The sequence below is a fragment of the Eucalyptus grandis genome, chromosome 1 (genome assembly GCF_016545825.1).
Source record: "Eucalyptus grandis isolate ANBG69807.140 chromosome 1, ASM1654582v1, whole genome shotgun sequence".
Classification (NCBI taxonomy): domain Eukaryota; kingdom Viridiplantae; phylum Streptophyta; class Magnoliopsida; order Myrtales; family Myrtaceae; genus Eucalyptus; species Eucalyptus grandis.
The window spans coordinates 10,359,624-10,380,783 of NC_052612.1; the positions used below are offsets into that span (position 1 = coordinate 10,359,624).

The window sequence follows — 21,160 nt, forward strand, 5'->3', positions numbered from 1 at the left end:
CATAACGGAAATCAAGCCATATGGCTTTCTTTGATATTCGTATTAGCTACCTTGCTTTTAAGGGATCCTTCAGATTTAGCTCAACCTGAGCATGACCTGCTCTAAGAGTCGTCCCATCTTTGTGTTCCAGCTTAACCTCAATCACACGACCCACATGTTTCACAGCTTTTGCAATCATGTCCTCCGAACACCATTCTAGTGGTAATCCAAATACTTGCACCCAGAAAGCACAAGTAGAGAAATCATAGCAATGTAAAGGTGTGTTTTGTGTCCATGGTTTAGAAATAACTAAGTGACTAGAAAACAACCATGGACCACCCTCTAATACTCTCTGTTGTTCTTCTTCAAACTGGAATTTCGCTACATGTATGCCAACTTATCGTTTGGAAATGTCGACTTTGTCAGTTCGCCATGCGTGCTTCAAGGTAGTTTGAAAAGCCTGAAAGTTTATAAAGGGGTTCGATAGGATTGTACCAACTAAAATCAGTTTGCATTCGTTCCAATTTTCGATTTGTTGTGCAGACCAGAGATGCCCCATTCTGTTACAAAGAGCTGTGAGTCTCGAATTGTCCTCCTGTTCGTGGGCTTCCATGAGGTTACAATGCCAGGGCAAACAAACTTACTAAGTTACTCGAGGAGGAGGGTCATCCTTCGAGGAAGCTGGCACTCGATTGTAATTTTGGGGTAAGAGATGGCAACCATCAGCTTCGCCATGCAGACTGGAGAAATTGGGTATGAGGCACGACTCAATTTGAGAATAATTTGGTGCGGACGAACTGCTCAGTTGATTATGTAAGATACGACATCGTCCATAAAGCATGCCCTAGAACAGAGGAAAATAGGGGAATTGGATTATGTTGTTTGTTGTGGAAAAGGAAAGAATTGATGGGGATTTATCGAGAGTCATTCCCAAGTCAGATGAAAATCAAAACAGAGAGGGAAGACGGGAGGTGTATGTGGAATTGGCGAAGTGTCGAAGCAACTGTTAGGGTTGAAGATGAGAAGAAAACTACCATAGTGGCAGAAGAAAACTCTGCATCCCGAGAGAAAAGGCAACATGAAACCCCTTTAGTCTTAAGTCATTTGTATTTATGCAAAAGAAATTCCGAAATGATCTCCCGAACGCACTACACAACTAGTTTAACATTAAATAAGTGGTAGTCAATTTTGTGGGTAAGTATGAAATATATAATTACCATCTAGGCTCTCACTCTTCCAAGGAATTTCTTCCATTATCTTTTGTGGTACGCTAATATTTTATTTATTTTCTTACATAATTATAAATCTGTTACCACGTAAACAAATAATCGCATTCTCCAGCGGCTAACCAAGGGAGGCCAAAGCTAAAGCTGGATAAAATCTAAAGTTTAGGCTATAATGGATATTATGTTTTTAATACTGCGTAAGTTCATCTTATTTCGTTAATTGACTTTTCAAGGTTCGATATCTTTGGATTCGTGAAAAAAAGCACGCGCGGATGAAATCTACCGTCGCATCCCAAAACCATACCCTAAATTCAGGGAATAATCGACCATCCTTTATAAAACAAAGGACGGAGTCTTGAACAAAAAATGGTGAGTTTATGAAAATATTAATTTAATAAAAAAATTTCACTACACGAATGTAACAGCAAAGTTCGGATTGTTATAAATTAATCAAAATGAGAGTTTTTTAAAATTCTATTTATTTATGTTTGTTTCGCAAAAAATGAATGATATAAATGATCATTTTTATAGAAAATGATCATTTATATCCTTTAAAATAATTAACTTACAAAAATATTTTCATTAGGGGCAACAATTTCTATCTAAGCATTTTCGTGAACGATGAAAATATTTTTTTTTTATTCATTTTGTAAACAACCATTTTAAAAGAATATTTTTTCAAATCATTCATTTCTTGTAAAACAAACAAAGGTTTAATTGCCTTTTACTTGAGTAATCTAAGATAGAGAAGAAGAGAAAAGAATGATAGTCCACAACGAAACATATAGACGAAGGCGTGACTGACACGATTAATTTTCCGTGTAAAAGGGTCCTGTTAATTTTCTTGGAAAATGCTTCATGCTTCCGATTTTGAAATTTTCGGTTCATTTGATTTCACGTGCTTGTCTGACGTGCAACGAGCCAAAAAAGACCAACATGTTTGCTGGTTTTTACTTGTTTAGACATCGTTTCGCCCAGTAACTACTCCTCTACTACCACTATTACAATAATGCTTAGGTCGAACTACGAAATCGCAATGTTTATAGACCGGATTGATTAGAATAGACAGATGATTGGGCTCAAAATATTTTCAGAGGCAAAAAGTACGTGGAGTATTTTTTTTTTTTGGTCGAAAGTAAATATTTTTATCATAGCTCAATATCTCAAGATCTAAAGATAGTATAAATTGTTAAAATTTATAAATTCAACACTTACACAAGAATAAACTTGTTAGATGACTTTAAATAGAGCTGACTTAAATGATTCCATTGAGTCTCAAAAATCCACTTTTTCCGGTAAATAAGGGAGAAGTTACTTAATTTGTTTAATAAATAATTGATGATAATTAGATATTTCAAATATATAAAAGAAACTTACCGATAATGGTCATTTTTCTACGTTTCAAAAGAGATTTATAATATTCAGTTATCAAATTTCAATTATCATCAAACCTTTTATTCCTATTTTTATCACATACGACTATCCATACTTTCAAATTTTCAGCACTTAATTTCCAGCTTTATCAAATAGACTGATAGTCTTTGGGGGTGAGTGGTTCTACTTGGAACTTGGAACTTAATCATCAAATCAAGTTCCCTAATTTTTGAAACGTGGAACTTACCTTACGTGCCCAAAAACTTAGAACCTATTATGTCATAAGTTACATGGTCGGTTACAGGGTCTACCTAGGTTTCACCTATACTATTAATTTAACGATTGCAGTAAATCATGACCTCTAATTGTCAACATTTGTTATAATTCATTAATCATAACTCATATTTAGATACACGAAAATTATAAAATATTAATAAAGTAAGAGTCTCGATCATGGATATTATTGAAACTGGAAGCTCAGACTAGTGGTTTCACATTATACGTTCATCATAGGACAACATAGAATGTCGTAGGATCACGCAAAGACATAGAAAAAGAAAAATACAAAGACTTATTTCAAGTTCCAAGTTCTTTACTCGGAACTTACACTGTTGGAACAATTTCCTAATTTTTGGACTTGAAACTTACCCTGCTGGTTGAGACAGAAATTATTGTGTATTTCCATTAAGCATAGGTGGGTATTTATATACTCAAGAGTACAATCTGAAATATTTACTTGTAAGAAAAGAAATACATAAAATAGAAATTTTTATAACTTCTAAAGATAAGATTTGAAAGCTTCCAAATCTAATAGCCCTGTGTTTGGTTGGTAAGGGCTCTTGACTATCTTCATCGATTGTGGGACTCCCCTATCCCACAAACACCGAGTAATTATCAAAAATGCACAAATATATTATCTTGGTAGCTCTAAAAGAATGCGAGTGTGCCATTATCACGTAAGTTTAGCTACTGGCCTAACGGTTGCTACTCGCTAGGTGGCGCTTGTCCATTAGTGTTGTTATGGTGCACCCAAGGACTCAAATCATACTATCTCTTTTTATTTTTCCTGTTTTTATGATTTTTCCCTCAAAATTAATTCTTTTAAATCATGATTAGATATTTAATAATTTCCTTTATTTCTACAATCGTTGACAAGATCTTTAATATAAATCCATGTATGTTAAAATAGAATATAATGAACAAGAAATTTAATCTTGGAGAAGGAAAAGGATGATGTTTATTGTTGCAATTCTTGAAAAGAAAAGAAGATGGAAAAACCCATGAAAGTTGGACGTAGGAAGGCCAAAAGAGAAGAAAAGGCCAAAAGAGGAAGTGGATAAGTGTCGACGTAGGAAGAAAATATTCAGTGGTTCCGTAGCGTTTATTAAAAAAAAAAAAAAAAAACTTTGGAAAGAAGAGGAATTTATGGAAGATATATGAAGTTGGACATGGCCTCAAATAGAGAAAGAAAAGACCAAAAAAAGAAAATGGGAAGGTGTCAACTTAGGAAAAGGCCACGTCACTACAATGGTCTCTTGCTGAGCATCGCTTTACTACTACAGTATTAGATTAGGTACCGCAAATACTGACTAGGATTAATTAACCTTTATTTAGCCAGAAAATTTTTTTTGGCTAATCTCAGTGGTCAAATCGATTTCACTTAAATTTTCTCAGATCTGGTTTGACTGAAGTAATCACGAGAGTACATTGCATACGGTGGAAAGAGAATATTCCAGGTGGGGTGCAACTGAGGAATAGGAAGACCAGTTTTCTTGTATTGCCATGAAATGATCACTTTAAAGACTGCCAGATAAGTATGATTGTTCCCTGTACTATGAAATGCAAAAACTACTTACTTTTGGGTTTATTTGATAGTATGTGGAAAATGATGATGCTTGCAAGCAAACTGTAAATACTCCAGGAAATAAAGCAAATTGTGGAACGACGCACCAAAAATAAAAGTATAGATACTCAATCCTGTAGGAGTATATTCCAGTGCAAACCCCATATTAAGTCGAATCAAACTATCCGTAAGCCGTTTTACGTAAGCTCGCTTCGAGAAATCACAGTTTAAGAATCCAAGGACCGACAAAACAAGATAGAAGATAATTTGAGTCTGTAACACGAAACACCTTTGGCTGAGTACTGAAGGGGGTCTGAAAGAACATTCTGATTCTCCGTGCAGTCCATTCGACTTGAAGAATCGATCATTTGGCTACTCACGGCACGTTTTGAAATAGTGGATGGGGAGACACTCCAATCAAACAGTACTGATTCTAGTATCACCTCGAGATATTTCGAAAGTCAAAAAAGGAGGGGCATGCACACCGAGATCTCCCACAACATCTCTAGTACCGCTAGCTGACAGATAATGATCTTCAAACACCTAATATGCGTTGTTCCAAAAAAAAAAAAAAAAAAACACCTAATATGCGGATAGGAAGTGACTCCTGATCTTAAAAGTTTACACAACATCATCTGGTGGGGTCTGGAAGTATGTTGAAGCATCATCTGTTATGGTCCGCATGATACTATCCAACCAGGCTTTAAAACTATCATCCGAAATGATTGGTTGGGTTCCTTCCATCACGTGGTTGCCTTCAAGAGGAGGAAATGTACTAGATTGGAAGCTTCGTATTGAGGCAAGGGGTGGTTTAGAGAAGGGAAAGTTGTCAACTTCTGTATAGACCATTTGGCTTGAAGAACTGATCATTTGGCTAGGCATGGCACATTGTGAATTGATGTCATGGGGCATTATTGGCAATTCAACAGTAGTATTTCTATTATCTCCTGGAGAAAATAGAACATCACAACCCTCTGCAGATACGAGCTGATGTCCAGCAAGATGAGAAGTGTGATCAGCTGAAAGCTCCAAGGCATTTCCAAAATTGGTATTTTGTGACTGTGCTGGCAATGCCAAAGTTACACCATTATGTCCTGGAGAAAGAACCAGAACAGCAATATGTTTAGTAAACATAGACCAACGTGAGCACAGATGTACAATTTAACAAGATTAATTTGGAATAAATGGCTGTGAGCTCTGACTATTCTAATAAAAAGGGTAGTGCCATTAGTTTTTTTTTCCTCACCGTGTATCTCTTAATTTTTCTCCTACTGGTCTTTGTAAATTTTAAGTGCTTCAATCTCAATTTGTGACATCTGACATATAAGTTCAACCGACCAACCTCCTTTCCTAATATCATCTTCCAGTCACCATTTGATAAAACCGAACATAAAAGCAGTGCGCACTGTGCTTATTACATCTTGTCATATCTACCTAGTGATAACATCTTGTCAATATCCACTTAGCATCATCTAAGTGAAGATGTTCGTGTCTCTCCTCCCCCAATCTCCCACTCAAAAAGGCAGTTGTTCCCAACTAATTTTTTAGTTGCATTTCAATTGCTTGGACTGAACACATACATGCATACATACATATATGGCAAATAGATAGAGTATTAAGCCTCATTTTACAACAATCACAACTCACAGAATATATCTTTCCCCATATAATTAGCATTTGGATATATTGCATGTCCTTATCCGTCATTTTGATACTTCAACTCTTAAATCGTTCATGTGTAAATTGAAGTTGCATCTCTCAAACTGAACCCCGATAAAATGTAAGAACTCAATTACTACCCTCTTGCCTTGGCACTGAATCTATTAGATTGTTGCTCTTGGTACTGACATGCAATAACCACTCTTCTTGTTTGTTCGTCATCAGCAAAACCTATTTCTCAGCGTTTCAGATGCAAGTTAGATTGATAGGGTAGTTGGACAAATAAACGTCTTCATATAATGCGGAACCCAAGTCATGAGCATCTAAAACACATTGCTTTTGTTTATTAAAACTCAACAATCAAGTGGAAAGTCCCATTTTCATCATTATTTCACAGGCCACATGTTTGTATGTGCTTATAGGGAGAGATAGTTTTGTGTTTTGGAGCACGAACCTTCAGCAGTGGAGCCCGCATTTGCCATAAGAGTTTCCGGACCCACTGGAGCAGTGCAGGTTCCTGGAGCCAAATTATGTTGAAAAGGGGTGAGATTTTGAATTTGGCCTTCAGAGACTTGAGATGGAAAAGAGCTTGAGCCTTTCTCCTGCATTGACCCAGTCTCATCATTGAGCTCCTTGCCATCATTCCAGTTAACAAAGGTCTTTTTCACAATCGTATCTCCATGTTCCTGGAAGAAAAACACTCAGTATATCGCTCAAGCTGGACTGATGGAAATATTTATCTCACCTATTGCAGGTACACACTGACTTCAAGCGAGTAATGTTGCTTTCCAATGGATGAACTTGTATTCAGAATTAAGTACGTAAGTGCAGCACAGAGAAAGAAGAAGAAAAACCACATTAAAAGAACCTCAATTCACTTCATGCCTATCGACGCCCATTTCTCCACCACATAAAGGTCAGGTGCTCGAAAGATGTACAGAGTACAATCAAGGCAAGGGTCCTCAGGGTAAAGATGCAAAGTTGATTTTGGAAGGACAAGTGAAGAATTAAAAATGCATCAACTCGTATAGTTTTGAAGTTGGAAAATTGTGAATTGTTCAAACTACAACATGATGATGAGCACTTCATATTTTCATGAACGACACCGAATCAACTGTTGAAAGTGCTCTCTAACGTACTCGTGCTTAGTTGTATAATTTTTACTACGTAATACAGAAGGCCACGTAGATCTCCAAGGTCATTATCCTCAACTTTGGAGACTTTTCATCAGAGAGGAAATGCCAGTTTTTATATTATCGAAAGTGGGCCGAAAATCTTAGTTTTGGCGCAATGGAAAGTTCTGTGTGCATGTAAATGCTTTAATCGACATTTTAGATTACTCGTCCTGTCAATGAGCTCTCTTGGTGCTAAGCTCTTTACCTAGCCCACCCCCACCCCCCGGCGGCGGGCGGGGCCCACGGGGTCCCTCTAGTAGTATTTCCTTCTACCAATCAAAAAAGGGTTAGCGAAAATAATCAGGCATGCTCTCTTTTGTGTTTGTCTTTGATTTTTCCCTCGGCATTTACGAAGCTAATTGAAACAGCTTAGCAACAAAGAAACCTTCTTAGGAACTCAAATTTTAATCATCAACAGAGAACAATCATTAATGCAATATAATCAAATGCACCTAATTGTTAGAAACCGTTCCTTGATCGATTGTATGCTATATTGACTACCTCAATTCATTTGTATACCACAAGAAAAGGTGTGATAAGAGCTGACAATATAGAGTAAATTTAACTGATACTCTGAGTTCATGGGCTATCCCTCGCAGATTGCATAGCGAATATCAGAAAGAGTAGAATTTCCCAGTTACCTCCTGATTGGGAGAAAATTTGTCAGCAGCACAATGCACCTGGTCTGCAGTATGGTCAGTGAGTTGACGGCCATTTCGATCGTCACTTTCATTATCAAGAGACAGGTGAGGGTTCCCATTCAGACGGCAAGTTTCCGCATGTTCACGGAGTTTATCCCACTTATTTTTTTTCATCGTCGGACCGAGAATCTGCAATGAACAAACACAACATCATTCTTCTTGGTTTCAGGGAGTTCAATCTAAATTTGAGAACCCTGTGCTAAAAATCTCACCTTTTTCAGTTTCTCGGGGTCCATATCGAGTAGCTGTCGAAACTGTCTCACGTTGTATATTCCTGCTTTTTCCAGGTTCATGCGAAATGGTCCATTCCTTCCAATATTTTTCAATCTCCACACCTCATCGCCAGGTGCAGGCTCATCATGTTTCTCATTTGCTATAAAGGGAAAATAACATATTAGAGGAAGAAATTGCAGTAACGCTAAGATCAACAGGCCAGACAGAACTTTTTGTGCAACTAAAACTCTCTTTACTACTGTCCGAAGTACTGTGGTAGATTAAGATTAAGAAGGCCTTACTCCTTTCTTCAGGAAAAAAAAAAAAATCTAGAAACAGGTCAATTAAATTCTATATTTAGATTAGTTACAGGTCAGTCTAATTTTTAGTTGGCTCCTGCTTTCAGATAAAGTAAGGCTTCACTAAGAAATGAAGCTTTATTTTGTAGTTACCTTGAGGGTTGTAAAATCTAAGCATATTTATTTCCCAGAGATAAAAGAAAGACTACCATGGACTTACACTGTCCTCTATTTTCCTTCACATTGAACGGCTCCGTAATGGCTTCGCGAATGTGAATATTCTCACAATATCCAGACAACACCTGTAATCCTAGCCTGAATTTCTTGCTTCTAGTCCAGCTTGAATTGTCGGTGAACTCTAACTCACCCAGCATCCCAGTGCCTCCATTAAGAATCACTAGAAGGTTTCCAATAAGCAAAGGCCTCTTCCCTTTGCGTTCTCTCACTACAGATTTCTCAAATTCTTCCTGGGTCCAGCTATCATCATCATCTGTCCCAAAATCACCTTGAAGCACCACAACTTTTAACTTAACAGAGGACTCTGGACCTGATTCAATAATATTGCCTGTGTCTGCATTGACTAACTTGACATCAATGGGGATGCCATGCTCTCCTTTTAGTTTCTCCCCTGTAAAGAATGAAGCGGGGAGCTTGGTTTTGAATTGAAGCTGCAAGTTTTTCACTTCATCCTTCTTTAGACATTTGCCAGAAGATCTGTATTACTTCATCAATTAGCATTACTCAAGCAAGAAAAATGCGCTGCTTGGAAATAAGGGAGTGATAAAAAACTTTCCATGGGAACGTGATAAGGTGGAAAATTTTCTTCGGCAGAAATTTTTCTTTGAATTTTACCGTGTTTCAATTGACCTTGGTTCAGACAATGATGAGCAGAAATTGTTTTACAATCCAGTTTGATGATCATTCCATTTTAACATGATTGTTATTCGGAGTGCTTAAGCCAAAACTATAACACCCATATGGTCAGTGCAAAATACTGTTACTGCCCAAATGACCATTTTAAACTTACTCAAATGACATTACAGAGTTTTTTAACTCAGCCATGAGATAACAGTGTTTGTGCTAGTCACAGGCCAAATCAACATCAAGAAAGCTTAATATCTTTTGGCCGATGTCAACTGAGCTACAATGGTGCTCCCTAGAGTGACATAAGCCAACTGCAGGGTCATTCACTTAAAACTAATAGCAATGAATTTCCTTCAATATTTTCTATCCATGTTTGACCGTATAAAACCATAAACCTGGTGTATTACGCATGCACAATTCCTTCAGTGTTATGGGCTTAGGGGATCCCAGATGTATGGTGTTTTGTGTGAAGATGTCACAGAAAAACCAGCTTGACAGCTTGATAGACGAGAAACATCAAACAGTATATCAATGCCACCAAAGCAATTAAAGTATACACTAACCTTACAAGTTGAACAGATTGAGAACTTGCGTGCTCCAACTCTTCCCTTACCTGATGAAATTCACCAATAATGAGGATGCACAACCGCATAAAACAAAGCTTAGAACTTTCTTTTCTGAGGATCCTTATTTGACATTTCCAAACTTTTCTAATAGCAACTCGCGGAACACAACATCTAGCTAAAATTCCTTAGGTCCATTGAAGAACAATGAACCAGCAATTACACAGTTGCAACATAGAGTTATCTCACAGCTCTAGGTATCCTCTACATATACTTCTGATGGTTTCAGGTATAGGTAACATTTTATTGAAAGGTCGTTTGAGCTTATTTAGGGAGTATGGCATGGGTTTCTTCAATGCCATAGCGCATGAACCTCTTTTTATCATCGTAAACCCATCTGCTTTGTGGGTGGATGAAAATTGGGGTTTCCCTTCTCTCTATATGTTTGTGGCTCAAATAGATATTGGAGATAGAACCCTTAGCAGCACATTTAGCCGACCTGAAGGGATACATTTCACACTTTCAGGCATGTCATTGTCTACGTGCACATGGTTATCAAAATGGTTAAGATGATATATTTACATCCTAGAGAAGTTTCTAAGAGAAGAATCATTGTACATACAACCTATTAAAAGATGCCATTCAAATACCAGAATCTGGTTCTCAACATTGCCATTAGTCCAAACAGAAGATTCATGACAATAGCTTTCCATATCTTGCGGCATTTTCATTGGCATTTGACTAGTTGGTAATGCAATTCCAACCCCTCATAGCCAATAGATGAACGTGAACTACAAAAATATGTACGGATTCTACAAAGTAGTAAGCAACATGATTCAATCATCTTACCACTCCTCGAACAGTATCCTCCAGCGATGAGCAAATTGCTGGCACTAATTCCTCTTTGAGAGTGTTACTGATGCAACTACACGAAAAATATTTGAACAGCAATTGGAATCCAATGGAGTTGTTATGGTGCAAACAAGAATGGATAACTCTAGCATCATCTTTTAACATGTATTCAATGTTACAGACAAAAACAACCTTCTGTCTCATAAATATATGATGTTGAACCTCCAAGATCTTGCGCTTCAAGTGTGCATGACTGAAATCAAGTTTTAGACTAATTTGGAAGAATTCTTGCCAATTTGTGTCACTTGTATGCATTTTGGATGGAACCCAGTTGATTTTTGTGACAATGTGGTGGGTGAAAAGGATAATCAGAGGTCTAAGAAGAAAGGAATATCGAGAATTAAATAGGATGCAAAGGCATAGAAATATGAGGTCCCCAAACCCCATTTAGTATGGTAAGCTCAAATATTGCTATGGTAGTAAGCAAACAGGTTTGTGAACCTCTAGTCTGTATTAATTTTGAACTCTACCTCGTTCCTTCTAATATAGGAACCCAAAACACAGTTCTACTCATAAATCTGCCCAGAAAAATATTTCAAAGCACAGCCATGATAAACAAGACAATTGCTCTTCCTCCAAATGAAAAGTATTAGTACCTAACAAGATCAGCCAAGTGAGATTTTACAAGCTTCAGTTCTTCCCTGAAGTGAGATCTTACTTTCCTGACCATTTTATCGAAGTGAGATTTTATAAGCTCCAATTCTTCGCTGACCTGTTTACATTGACAATTTGGGAGAATGTGAATACTCTCGAGCATGATCTATCATATAGAAATCCACTTTATAAAAGTTTTTTTCCCCTCTTCCCTCAAGCAATTTGTCAATTGCAACATTTCATTAGCTTCACAGTTGATGTTACAACATATCTAAACAAAAGTTTGCTTCATTGGAATGTCTCACAATCGGCATTATTTTAGAGCTGACATGAAGATGACATCACCAGCCTAAAAAATGTGCCACAAAGTGTGGCACCATACTATCAAGAAAAATGAATTGTCGGGTACTAGGTAATTGCATCTAATCAAAAACAGACCAGCAGATGAAAATGCAATGGATCATTTCATCCTCATCACTGAAATCAGAAATGACGCAGAAATGGCACTATTGCAGTTTCTACTCATCTTACCCCTCTCTGAGGGTTCTCTTCTGTCAAGAGACTCTTGGGCCTGCGATTACCTGCAACTCCATTTGATGTCTCACTGCAAAACCATAATCAATCTTTTAGGAACCATGCTCACCGGAAGCAGTGGCCAACTGGATGAAAATAATACATATCACGTGCTCTTATAGGTTCAAGAAAACGAATCTCTATCTATGTATAACACAACAAACCACGACTTAGTGTATATAGTTTGACATCTTTGGACAGAAATTTCCAACAAGATTAGGCAAAACAGAAACATTCTGTAGAAGAGTTACCAAGAGGAATGCTTGAGGCGATTCGCTAAGTCTAACTTGAGTTGAGAACAGTTGACGTTGTTTGAACAGGAGAATAACCTTATTCGACTTTTGTAAACATGGATAAGTGTACTGGAAGTCCTAAAACTTGTCATGAAAGTATAATTAACTCTTAAAACTTTCAAAAAGGCTTGTCAAGTCAATGCAATTAAGTCCTTCCATCAACTCCTTCCAACTTACCAAATGGAATAAGCTAACACACTTTAGGACTTGATTGCACCAACTTGATAAGTTTTAGGATTTAATTGCATCAACTTAATTGTATCAACCTAACAAGCTGGAGGATTGTACTTTTTGAAAGTTTCAGAACTCAATTGCAGTTTTGTGACAAGTTTTAGAACTTGATTGTACTTTTTGAAAGTTTAAGGACTCAATTATATTTTTATGACAAATTTTAGTACAATATACACGTAAAAAGAAAAGAAAAGAAAAGAAATTTGAATGAAATACCATTCGCGGACATAAAAATCCAAAACATATTTTGAGCCGTTCTCTAAAACTTAAAACTATCGATTGAATATGGAATTGGATGTGAAAGTGGTTCCTCGAGAAAAGATAAAAAATGACAGTACTGTCACAACTTTTATAGATACACATTCAAGTATTAAATTCTTTCAAATGATCAACTAGAAAAAAGATCACTTTTAAGTGACTTTGGTGGATTAGTTTGTCGAAAAATCTAATGTGGCTCACCAGAGTCACTTAAATGAAAGTTCTTAAAAAGTTTGGGCATCAAAGTGATCTTTCACAAAGTTTTGAAATGGAGCCGCCCTAAATTTATGATTAATAAAATTTTTGCTCTAAAATTTTTAAAATCAGAAATTTGACAAAACGCCATCATGAGCCAAAGCAAATATTTTAACTCACTCTTTTGTTAGACTCAAAAGCAAAATTATGGAGCAAATATTCTCTTTACCTCTCGCAACTTTGCATTTGTTTCACTGATCTTGCTCTCCCACCATTGAACTTTCTCACATCATTCGAGTTATCAAAGGCCTTTTCCACGGTTGCATGTCCATCTTCCTGGAAGAAAAAACACTCGGCATACTGTTCGAGCTGGACTAATAGAAGTATGTATCTCCACTAGTGAAGGAACACGCTCTGACTTCAAGCAATTATTTTTTTTTCCAGCAAGTAAAGTCACATTCCAATGGATGAAATTCAGAGTACGTAAGTAAGTGCAGAACAGAGAAAGAAAAATGAAAAGAACATTGAGAAAGGACCAGTGAAGAAATGAAACACGCGTCAACTTGTGCAAATAATTCAAAATGCAATATGATGAGTGCCTTGGATTTTCACGGATGACAACTGTAAAATTTTGGACTTAAAACAAAAATTTAAAAGTAAAGCCCAAGCCCGTGTTTTTCTATAGAAAGACCTCAGCCCATTTTCAATTTTCCTTCAGCAAATGGTGCGCATGAGTAACTGAACAGAATAAAAGGAAAGCAATCAGCGAAAAAATCAAGGAAAATAAAAGAAAGAAAGGGAAAGAAGGAGAAAAAAAGAAAAGAAAAGAGAAATAAAAGTCTCGAAGACCACGTTAAGCCGACTTAACTTTGTTTCGCAACGCTAATAAGGATTCAAGCCCTTCATCTAATCGAGTAATTTTTGGAGGTAGGGCATAAAATTCGAATTATGTGAATTTTGAACTGCGAGATTCCATTTAAGAGTTATGAAGCTGTGCAGTTATATGGAAATAATAATTTAGGCCGTTATGGAGCCAAGAGTTTGAAGGAAATGGATTTGGAGCTATATTTTAGTCGGAGCAAAATTTTATAGTTTTGTGGATAACTTTAAATATCTACTTTAGGCAAGCATTAAGCTAATGCGTAGAAGTCGTTTTGTCAATGATTAAGTGTAGTTTAATTGATTTATAGTTGAGGTAGCATTCTACTTGATTTTGACATTGTTTCTCAGTTCTCACTTATTTGATATGATTGCAAACTTGTCGTTTGGTCTTAGGCTTTCCCGGATGAGCAATACTTACCTTGTAAACACAATTTTGCAAAGTGATATGGATTAGATATATCATTAGTTAGGGAAAAAATTCGAAATTTTGTAAATTTTTAAGTGCAAGGTTCAATCTAGGAGTTGTTAAGTTGCACAGTTTATGGAAACAATAGTTTAGGCCATTGTGAAGTGTGGATTCGATGAAAATCGACTAATGGACTAGACAATTGATATTTCCTTTAATATTATTGATGAAATGAGGATTAATGATACAAATATAAAGGTTTATTGAAAGGATAAAACTCGTCTTTTTCCCCCTTTTAATCTTGTACGTATACTATATTCTGGAATTGGGTTAAATGAGTTCTGGTATGATGTGATAAATATACGTAGTGGATGCTCAATTTGCTTAAAAAAAGATATGTGCGATTCATTGGGCTGTAATTGCTCATACTATTCATCTTAAATGTTTTCAGATTCTTTGATTAATAGCAAATAGGGCGAGAGCACTATCAGTAGGGAACTTTTGATAGTGAAACTTTTGGTATAAATTGTATATGGCTGAGTTGAGTTTACTGGATTTTGTTGTTAGTGATGCACATATTCTTTTGATTCATTATAGAAACTCTGATGTTGCATCATTTGGGTGAATGGACGGCCGTGTAATTTTCCTACTCTTGTTGGAGTCAGGGTGTGACAACATCGAATCATTTGCTGAAAGTCCTCTCTAACTTACTCATGTTTATTTGTATGGTTTTAGCTACTAAGATTTTCAAGGCCACCATCCTAAACTTTGCATTGGAAAAAAGCGATAAAAAGTCTCTATTTATGAATCTAATCAAAGCATCTAGCTTGTTTTCTTTTTTTTTTTTTTTTTTGGGGGGGTGGGGGGTGCTTATTCTCTCCATAAGCACTCCATATTACTTTTACTGATAAAAACAAAACAAAGCAGCCAATTTTTTAATATTTTTAGGACTCAATTGCTTTTCATAACAACTTTGAAGACTTGATTGCAATTTTTTTGGTAGTTTTTGGACTCAATTGCACTTTTCTAACAAGTTTTACTACTTCTTACCCCCTTAATTTTTATCACATATTAGGCCACACAGCTATCAATGAACATCAAATTGCTGCTTACAAAAATGATACGGGACAAATTATATGTACTCAGCATGATGTTTATGTAAGTGCATGAACTGCAATGACAAAACTCAGCATGATGTTTATGTAAGTGCATGAACTGCATTGACAAAACTCAGCATGATGTATTTAAGTGCATGAACTGCAATGACAAAACTCAGCATGATGTTTATGTAAGTGCATGAACTGCATTGACAAAACTCAGCATGATGTTTATGTAAGCTCTTGAACTGCATTGACAACCACTGGAGTTGCCCCAGTGGCCACCCTTCCAACATGGAAGGGGAGGTGGGGGGTTCGAGGGTTCGAATCCCTATTTTCTCAGAGGTTGGGGTGGGGCCGATGTTGGAAGAGGAAGGTGGGGGGTTCGGGGTTCGAATCCCTACTTTCTCAGAGGATTGGGGTGGAGACGATTTAGTTTCTCTGCAAGGATCAGCATGATAAGTGACCCTTTTCTAAATAAAAAAAAAAAAAAAAAAAAAAAAAAGGCATTTATGACTTACCAGTCTTTCAACCAAAGTCTTTCAACCAGCAGCACTCCTTGCTCCGGAATTGACCCCGTTAGCATGACTCTTCGCTCCCATCTCGGTCTCGTGCCACCGGGGGCACAGAAAAAGACATTAGTTAGCAATTTCCATGCTTACCGCTCTCAGCTTGTCGGACTCCTTGGACAGTGGCAGTAGACTCCGTTTTCGGTGAGATTTCCCATCTTTGGCAATCTTCTCTAACCTCCGGACCCCATGATTACATGCAAGTGGATAATGTCTCCTATGTGCTGTAAAAGGAAGGTCCCGGTCACTATTAGATTAATTTGTAGAAGCGAACGTTTGATAGGCGTGCAAACTCTCTCCTGAAGCTGATCGAAAGGATCAGCATTTGATAATAACAAAGAAACCAATCGTTTCTTATTCAGAATTTCCATTCTAGATGTACAGGCCCATATGAAATGGATCTCTCAATCAAAAAATTGAAGACTGTGGATGTCCAAAACATGTTCATATCAGTTGTAAAGAACAAGGTTTATATACTGTAAAAAGACTATGAAGGACCTACCTTCTCTTTTATATTCCTTAACAGGGAAAGCATCTGTTTTTGCCTCTCGGATTCGTGTATTCCCACAACAACCCAATGTCACCTTAAGCCCTATTCTGAAACTTTTACTCCTAGTCCAGCTGGAATCGTCATTAAATATCAGTTTGCCCAGCTCCCCAAGACCTTGCTCGAGCGTCACTACAAGATTTCCTGTCAAAAGCGGCCCCTTTCCTTCACGTTCTTTAACTATGTAGTTCTCAAACTCTTCTTGAGCCCAGTTATCCTCATCGTATTTGTTGAAGTCACCTTCGAGCACGACGACGTCCAGCTTAATGGAGGATTCCAGGCCTAATGTCACGACTTGTCCTGTGTTTGCATCAACCAAGGCAACAGAAATGCTAGCACCCCCCTCTCCTTCTAGTTTCTCTCCAGTAAATACAGGAAGTGACAGTTTGGTTTGAAACTGAAGCTGTAAGTTTCTTGCATCGTTCTTTGCTGTAGATTCACCATTAGCCCTGCATTCTCTCCGGAAAAACAACTATTAGAAATAGGAACAGGTATGGAAGCAGAGATGACACACATGGAACTTCTACTAGAGGATCAGTTGATGCAGATGAGACATGGATGGATGGTATATGATAATCGACGTATCTAGTTGGCAAGACAATACACCTGGAAATTCTACTAGAGAAATCAGTTGATGCAGATAAGATACTGCCAACAAACCAAATGAAATTTATTCACCTTCGACAATCTTTGGCTGAATGAGACTTAGCAGGCTCCAGCTCTTCTCTCAACTGTCCAGCAAAGACCAATAGCAAAAAATCATATTGCAAGAATCGTCAGTCACATATTCATCACATTCGACTTTCACATCACAGGTATCTTCATTGTCATCCTCCTCCATGCAAATTGCCATTGACCACATTTTTCAAGATGCAGGAAGACAACAAAATGAAAAACCTAAATCGTGTTCTTAGTGGAATTGCTTCACAGGAAAAGCCTAGAACAGTCAACCTTTAATCATTGTTACCACTCAGACGATAATTGTCTATACGTCTCGCAGCAATCTCTCATGTACTAAAAAGGCTGCATTCTGTATGTCTAAGTTAGTTACTTTACTCATCTTACCTCACTCCAGCCATCCTCCTCAATCAAACAGCTCCTCGGCTTGAGTTTCCTCTCGGACCCATTCAATTCTTGCCTGTGTGAAGATCATCACAAAAATACAAGCAAGAGAGGATAAATTAGCCAAGGGGATAGCAAAGTAACCTGGTCAAGATAACGGCTCACTTGCTATGTAAAAAATGTTAACAGAGTTCAATCCGATTGAGGAGGAAGTACTGCGGTTCAACAACCGCAAAATCGCGAAACATGTTCGAGACGACAACATTTGAGGTCCTTAGTACTTTGCCTTAAGAACGCAGCCCAAACCCACAAACAAAGAACTGAACGACAGCAATTTAGGACAGTCATGAGGCAAAATCTAATCAAAGTTATACGTCACCGCAGGCTCCACCGTGTTTCTCATTTCAAGGAAGAGTGAACCTACTCGATCGGAGCTACGCAGGGCCTCTTGGGTTGACTCGGTTGATCTGAAGAACCGAAAGCCAAAGCTCTCTTTCGCATCGACATGATTACTCTTTTCGTTTGCGGATCTTAGCAAGAACAGAGAAAGTGTCTGGATCTTGGGAGTGTTTAATTGCTGCCGTGAAGTAGCAGAGGAAGAACGAGACGAGCATTTATGGTTGGAGGATCCGTAATGTGGGAAGGAGCAAGCACATATCTGAGAAACTTCACATGCATTTCCGGGAGAAGTAGCAAGAGTGTTCCTTTTACCCTTTTCACGATTTTACTACTGCCCTCTTCACCTTTTGAAGCGGCAAGTACGAATTTTTTTTTTTCAGCTTTTTTCCGGCGTTTACATAGATAAGAACATCGCAAATATTTTAAAAACCCAAATAAGTTCCATGACACTCAAGTGATGGTGAAAAAAAGTTACGACTCTCAAATTGTGATATTTGTGATGTTGTTTTCCTATCTTTTACCTATTAAAGAATTGAGCTATTTTCATCCTCAACATAAAGTCTAAGGTAAATCTCTTCAACCCAATCTATCCTAATCAATGCAGTGATATGCTCAAATCAGTTCATCTTCTAAGCAATGAAAAATTCCAATCAATTTCGCTTCTAATCCCACGGGACCATAACTTATAAAACTCAACACTGACTAGGTCATAACTGATTTCCAATCCCTCGGGACTATAATCCCCGTCTTCTTTTTTGACTTGTATGCACATTTCCTGATCTTTGGCTCGAAGCTCCGATTAGTCTCTCACCGGGAATATAGTATCTCGAGACAGTCGCCACGAACACCTAGAAGGGAAGGTACAAAAGGGAAGTACCGTAGATGCATGCTTCCCAAAAAATGTTGTGAATCTTATTTTGCTCCTCTGGAGATCTAATACCCTAAAAAAAAAACTCTACATTTTGACTCTAATCTCATTTATATATTACTCTTTTTTTCCGTCTTATAAAAAACTGCAACTTTTTGTCTAGTCCCACTTCTACCCTAAACATTTATTGTCTCATGATCCAATTTAGGTGCAGTCCCAATTCAATCATGAATTTTTTTCATCTTATAAAAAATCATCGACTTTTATTCAAGTCGCATTTTTACCTTCCTTAGCCCTCTGTCCAAAATTACCTTTAGCAATGGGCATTTCCACATCATTACCCTAATTTTTTCTTAGATTTCATATTCCACAAGACGACTTTTGGAGATGAATTTCCATGTCAACCCAATTGACGTCTTATTAGACTTGAAATTTGGATAAAAACTAGAACAATTAGAGTTCGCTTTTTTCAATTGCTCTTACTCTTATAAGCGTCTTCCTTCAATCTCACTCGAGAATATTTGATTTTGCAATCAGTCTTCAATCTCTTGTGCTTGCGAGTCTTCCATTTCTCATTGTTAGGAAGCTTATGCTCAAAGCACTCAGCTCGGGATACACGAACAGCTCCCCACTCTGGAATTTTCCATCTCTCAATTTTCTAGAGAAATTTTGGATGAATGTTTAATAGAAACAAATTTGAGACTCAATTAAAAGTTGACAATTTTTTATGAGACAAAAGAAATTTATAATAGAATTGATACTGAAATTAAAATTGGGGATTTTTTTTAGTGCATGAGCGCTTCCTTTGCATGTATACTCATAGAAGCCGGCCTCTTTGACTTTATCTGCCACCCAAGAGAAAACTTAATTCTCTTGCCTTTATTAGTTAAAAAAAAAAATCACAGATTCTCTCTCTCGCAAGAAAATATAGTTGTTCTACAGTTTTACCAAAAATGAGTTTTTACCCAAATATCAAGGCATTGTTCCCATTTTCGTTCAGAGAAATTCCTTTCATAACCTTTCACATGGAAAAATTACTAAAAAAGTCTAAACTTATTACACTTACACTAATCCAGTCTTAAAACTTTCAATTATACCAATGAAACCTTGAACCTCTTGATAATTGATCAATTTGTTCATTCCAGCCAAATTGTTGACATTAACGTCGACCAACATTGACATGGAAATTTTCTGCAATTTCATAGTTCAAATATTTTAATAATTTTTTTTCCTTCTTCCTCGGTTGGTCGCCAAGCCTCGATGATGGCTAGCAATGGCCTTAAACGAGGGTCGGGAGGGTTTCCCTCACCACCTTTGGGCGAGGCTAGAGCACCGAGATCTAGCAAGGTGGAGTCTTACCCGAGGCCAACAAGGCTAGCCCTCACCAACCCTCGCTTGTGACCAATTGCCGAGGCCTGGCAATCGGTGGAGTAAGAAGGAATAACTAAAAGAAATTCCATACCAAAAAAGAAAATATATATATAATTAAAATATAATTAAAAAATTCATAAAATCTAAAAATAAATACAAAAATTATTCACGTTGGCATCGGTCGTATCACATAAGACACTCGGCATCCACATCAATAATTTCTAACATAAGGATTAAATTAGCAAATCGTTAAAAGGTTTATAAATTAATTGGTACAATTGAAAAGTTTAAAATTATACAGACATAAGTGCAATAGACATGGAATTTTTTGGTAATATCCCCCTTCATGTCACCATAATAAATTTTGATAGTTTGTTACTTCTAGAAGAGAATATTACGGACTTTTCATTGTCAATAATTATAAGTTTGTTGCTATACTCTCCGCCCAAGTAAAATATAGACAATTCAAGCGGCCAACCAACGGTGGGCCAAGGTTAAAGCTAAATAAAGTCTAAAGTTTAGGCTACGACGGATCTTTTTTTTTTTTTTTTTTTTTGGTAAAAGGTAAGAAGTAAAATAGCTAGAGAACCAAGGAGCTATACAAAAAGCACAGCAACACAGCCGACTCCAAGAGAACATACACTCAGCTAGACACATGCGTCAAGATGAGTGGATGGGAGACGGGACGAGCTGCACAAAGGGAGAAAACAAGTAGCGGAGAAAAGCGCCAAGAGAACAAGGCGGCAAGAACAAAACAGAGAAGAAAGGCCAAACATTACGGCCAAAGGGAGAGAAAGAAGCCATCCCAAAAGAGGAAACCGACACACTAAAGAAAGCAGAGGTCAGTCAGCCAAGCTGCGGAGAAGGAAGGCCAAGCAGCACACGAGCGGGAGAAAGGGGGCTCCCGGGAGAAGAACATACCACAGCGTCCTTGAGAAGAGTACCAGGGCACGACACCAAAAGAAGCACAAAGCTCGCTTCAGTCAAAAATAGAAGGATGGATTCCC

At 37.3% G+C, this 21,160-nt stretch overlaps 2 protein-coding genes across 3 annotated transcripts; both read right to left on the reverse strand.

Annotated features, from left to right (window-relative positions):
- Window positions 1-4,988: 4,988 nt before the first annotated feature.
- On the reverse strand, window positions 4,989-13,526 carry LOC104452820 (calmodulin-binding protein 60 D). 2 transcript variants are annotated; one of them, XM_039307916.1, is made up of 10 exons: window positions 13,182-13,526; window positions 11,934-12,006; window positions 11,405-11,520; window positions 10,746-10,821; window positions 9,897-9,946; window positions 8,690-9,183; window positions 8,170-8,330; window positions 7,898-8,086; window positions 6,536-6,740; window positions 4,989-5,516 (listed from the first exon to the last, which is right to left on the reverse strand). In XM_039307916.1, the coding sequence occupies exons 1-10, from the start codon at window positions 13,196-13,198 to the stop codon at window positions 5,044-5,046; spliced, it is 1,854 nt and encodes a 617-aa protein (XP_039163850.1). In that variant the 5' UTR covers window positions 13,199-13,526; the 3' UTR covers window positions 4,989-5,043. The 2 variants fall into 2 exon arrangements, with proteins under 2 accessions (XP_039163850.1, XP_039163849.1); XM_039307915.1 differs by having other exon boundaries at window positions 6,536-6,767.
- A 2,449-nt stretch (window positions 13,527-15,975) lies between these two features.
- LOC120295374 (calmodulin-binding protein 60 B-like) lies at window positions 15,976-18,214 on the reverse strand. Its single transcript, XM_039316442.1, has 5 exons — window positions 17,940-18,214; window positions 17,519-17,591; window positions 17,132-17,184; window positions 16,409-16,902; window positions 15,976-16,130 (listed from the first exon to the last, which is right to left on the reverse strand). The coding sequence occupies exons 1-5, from the start codon at window positions 18,020-18,022 to the stop codon at window positions 15,976-15,978; spliced, it is 858 nt and encodes a 285-aa protein (XP_039172376.1). The 5' UTR covers window positions 18,023-18,214.
- Between the last annotated feature and the right edge of the window lie 2,946 nt (window positions 18,215-21,160).

What these genes read in the sequence shown, in the direction of transcription:
- LOC104452820 (XM_039307915.1), bottom strand. An exon ending in CACTTGGCTGATCTTGTTAG is followed by an intron (nt 10,822 to 11,404) that starts GTACTAATACTT and finishes TTTTTCGTGTAG; the next exon opens with TTGCATCAGTAACACTCTCA. An exon ending in TGCGGGCTCCACTGCTGAAG is followed by an intron (nt 5,517 to 6,535) that starts GTTCGTGCTCCA and finishes TTCTTTCTCCAG; the next exon opens with GACATAATGGTGTAACTTTG.
- LOC120295374 (XM_039316442.1), bottom strand. Translation starts at nt 18,022, where the DNA reads ATGTCGATGCGAAAGAGAGCTTTGGCTTTCGGTTCTTCAGATCAACCG. An exon ending in CCCTGCGTAGCTCCGATCGA is followed by an intron (nt 17,592 to 17,939) that starts GTAGGTTCACTC and finishes ATCTTCACACAG; the next exon opens with GCAAGAATTGAATGGGTCCG. An exon ending in AGGAGGATGGCTGGAGTGAG is followed by an intron (nt 17,185 to 17,518) that starts GTAAGATGAGTA and finishes TTTGCTGGACAG; the next exon opens with TTGAGAGAAGAGCTGGAGCC.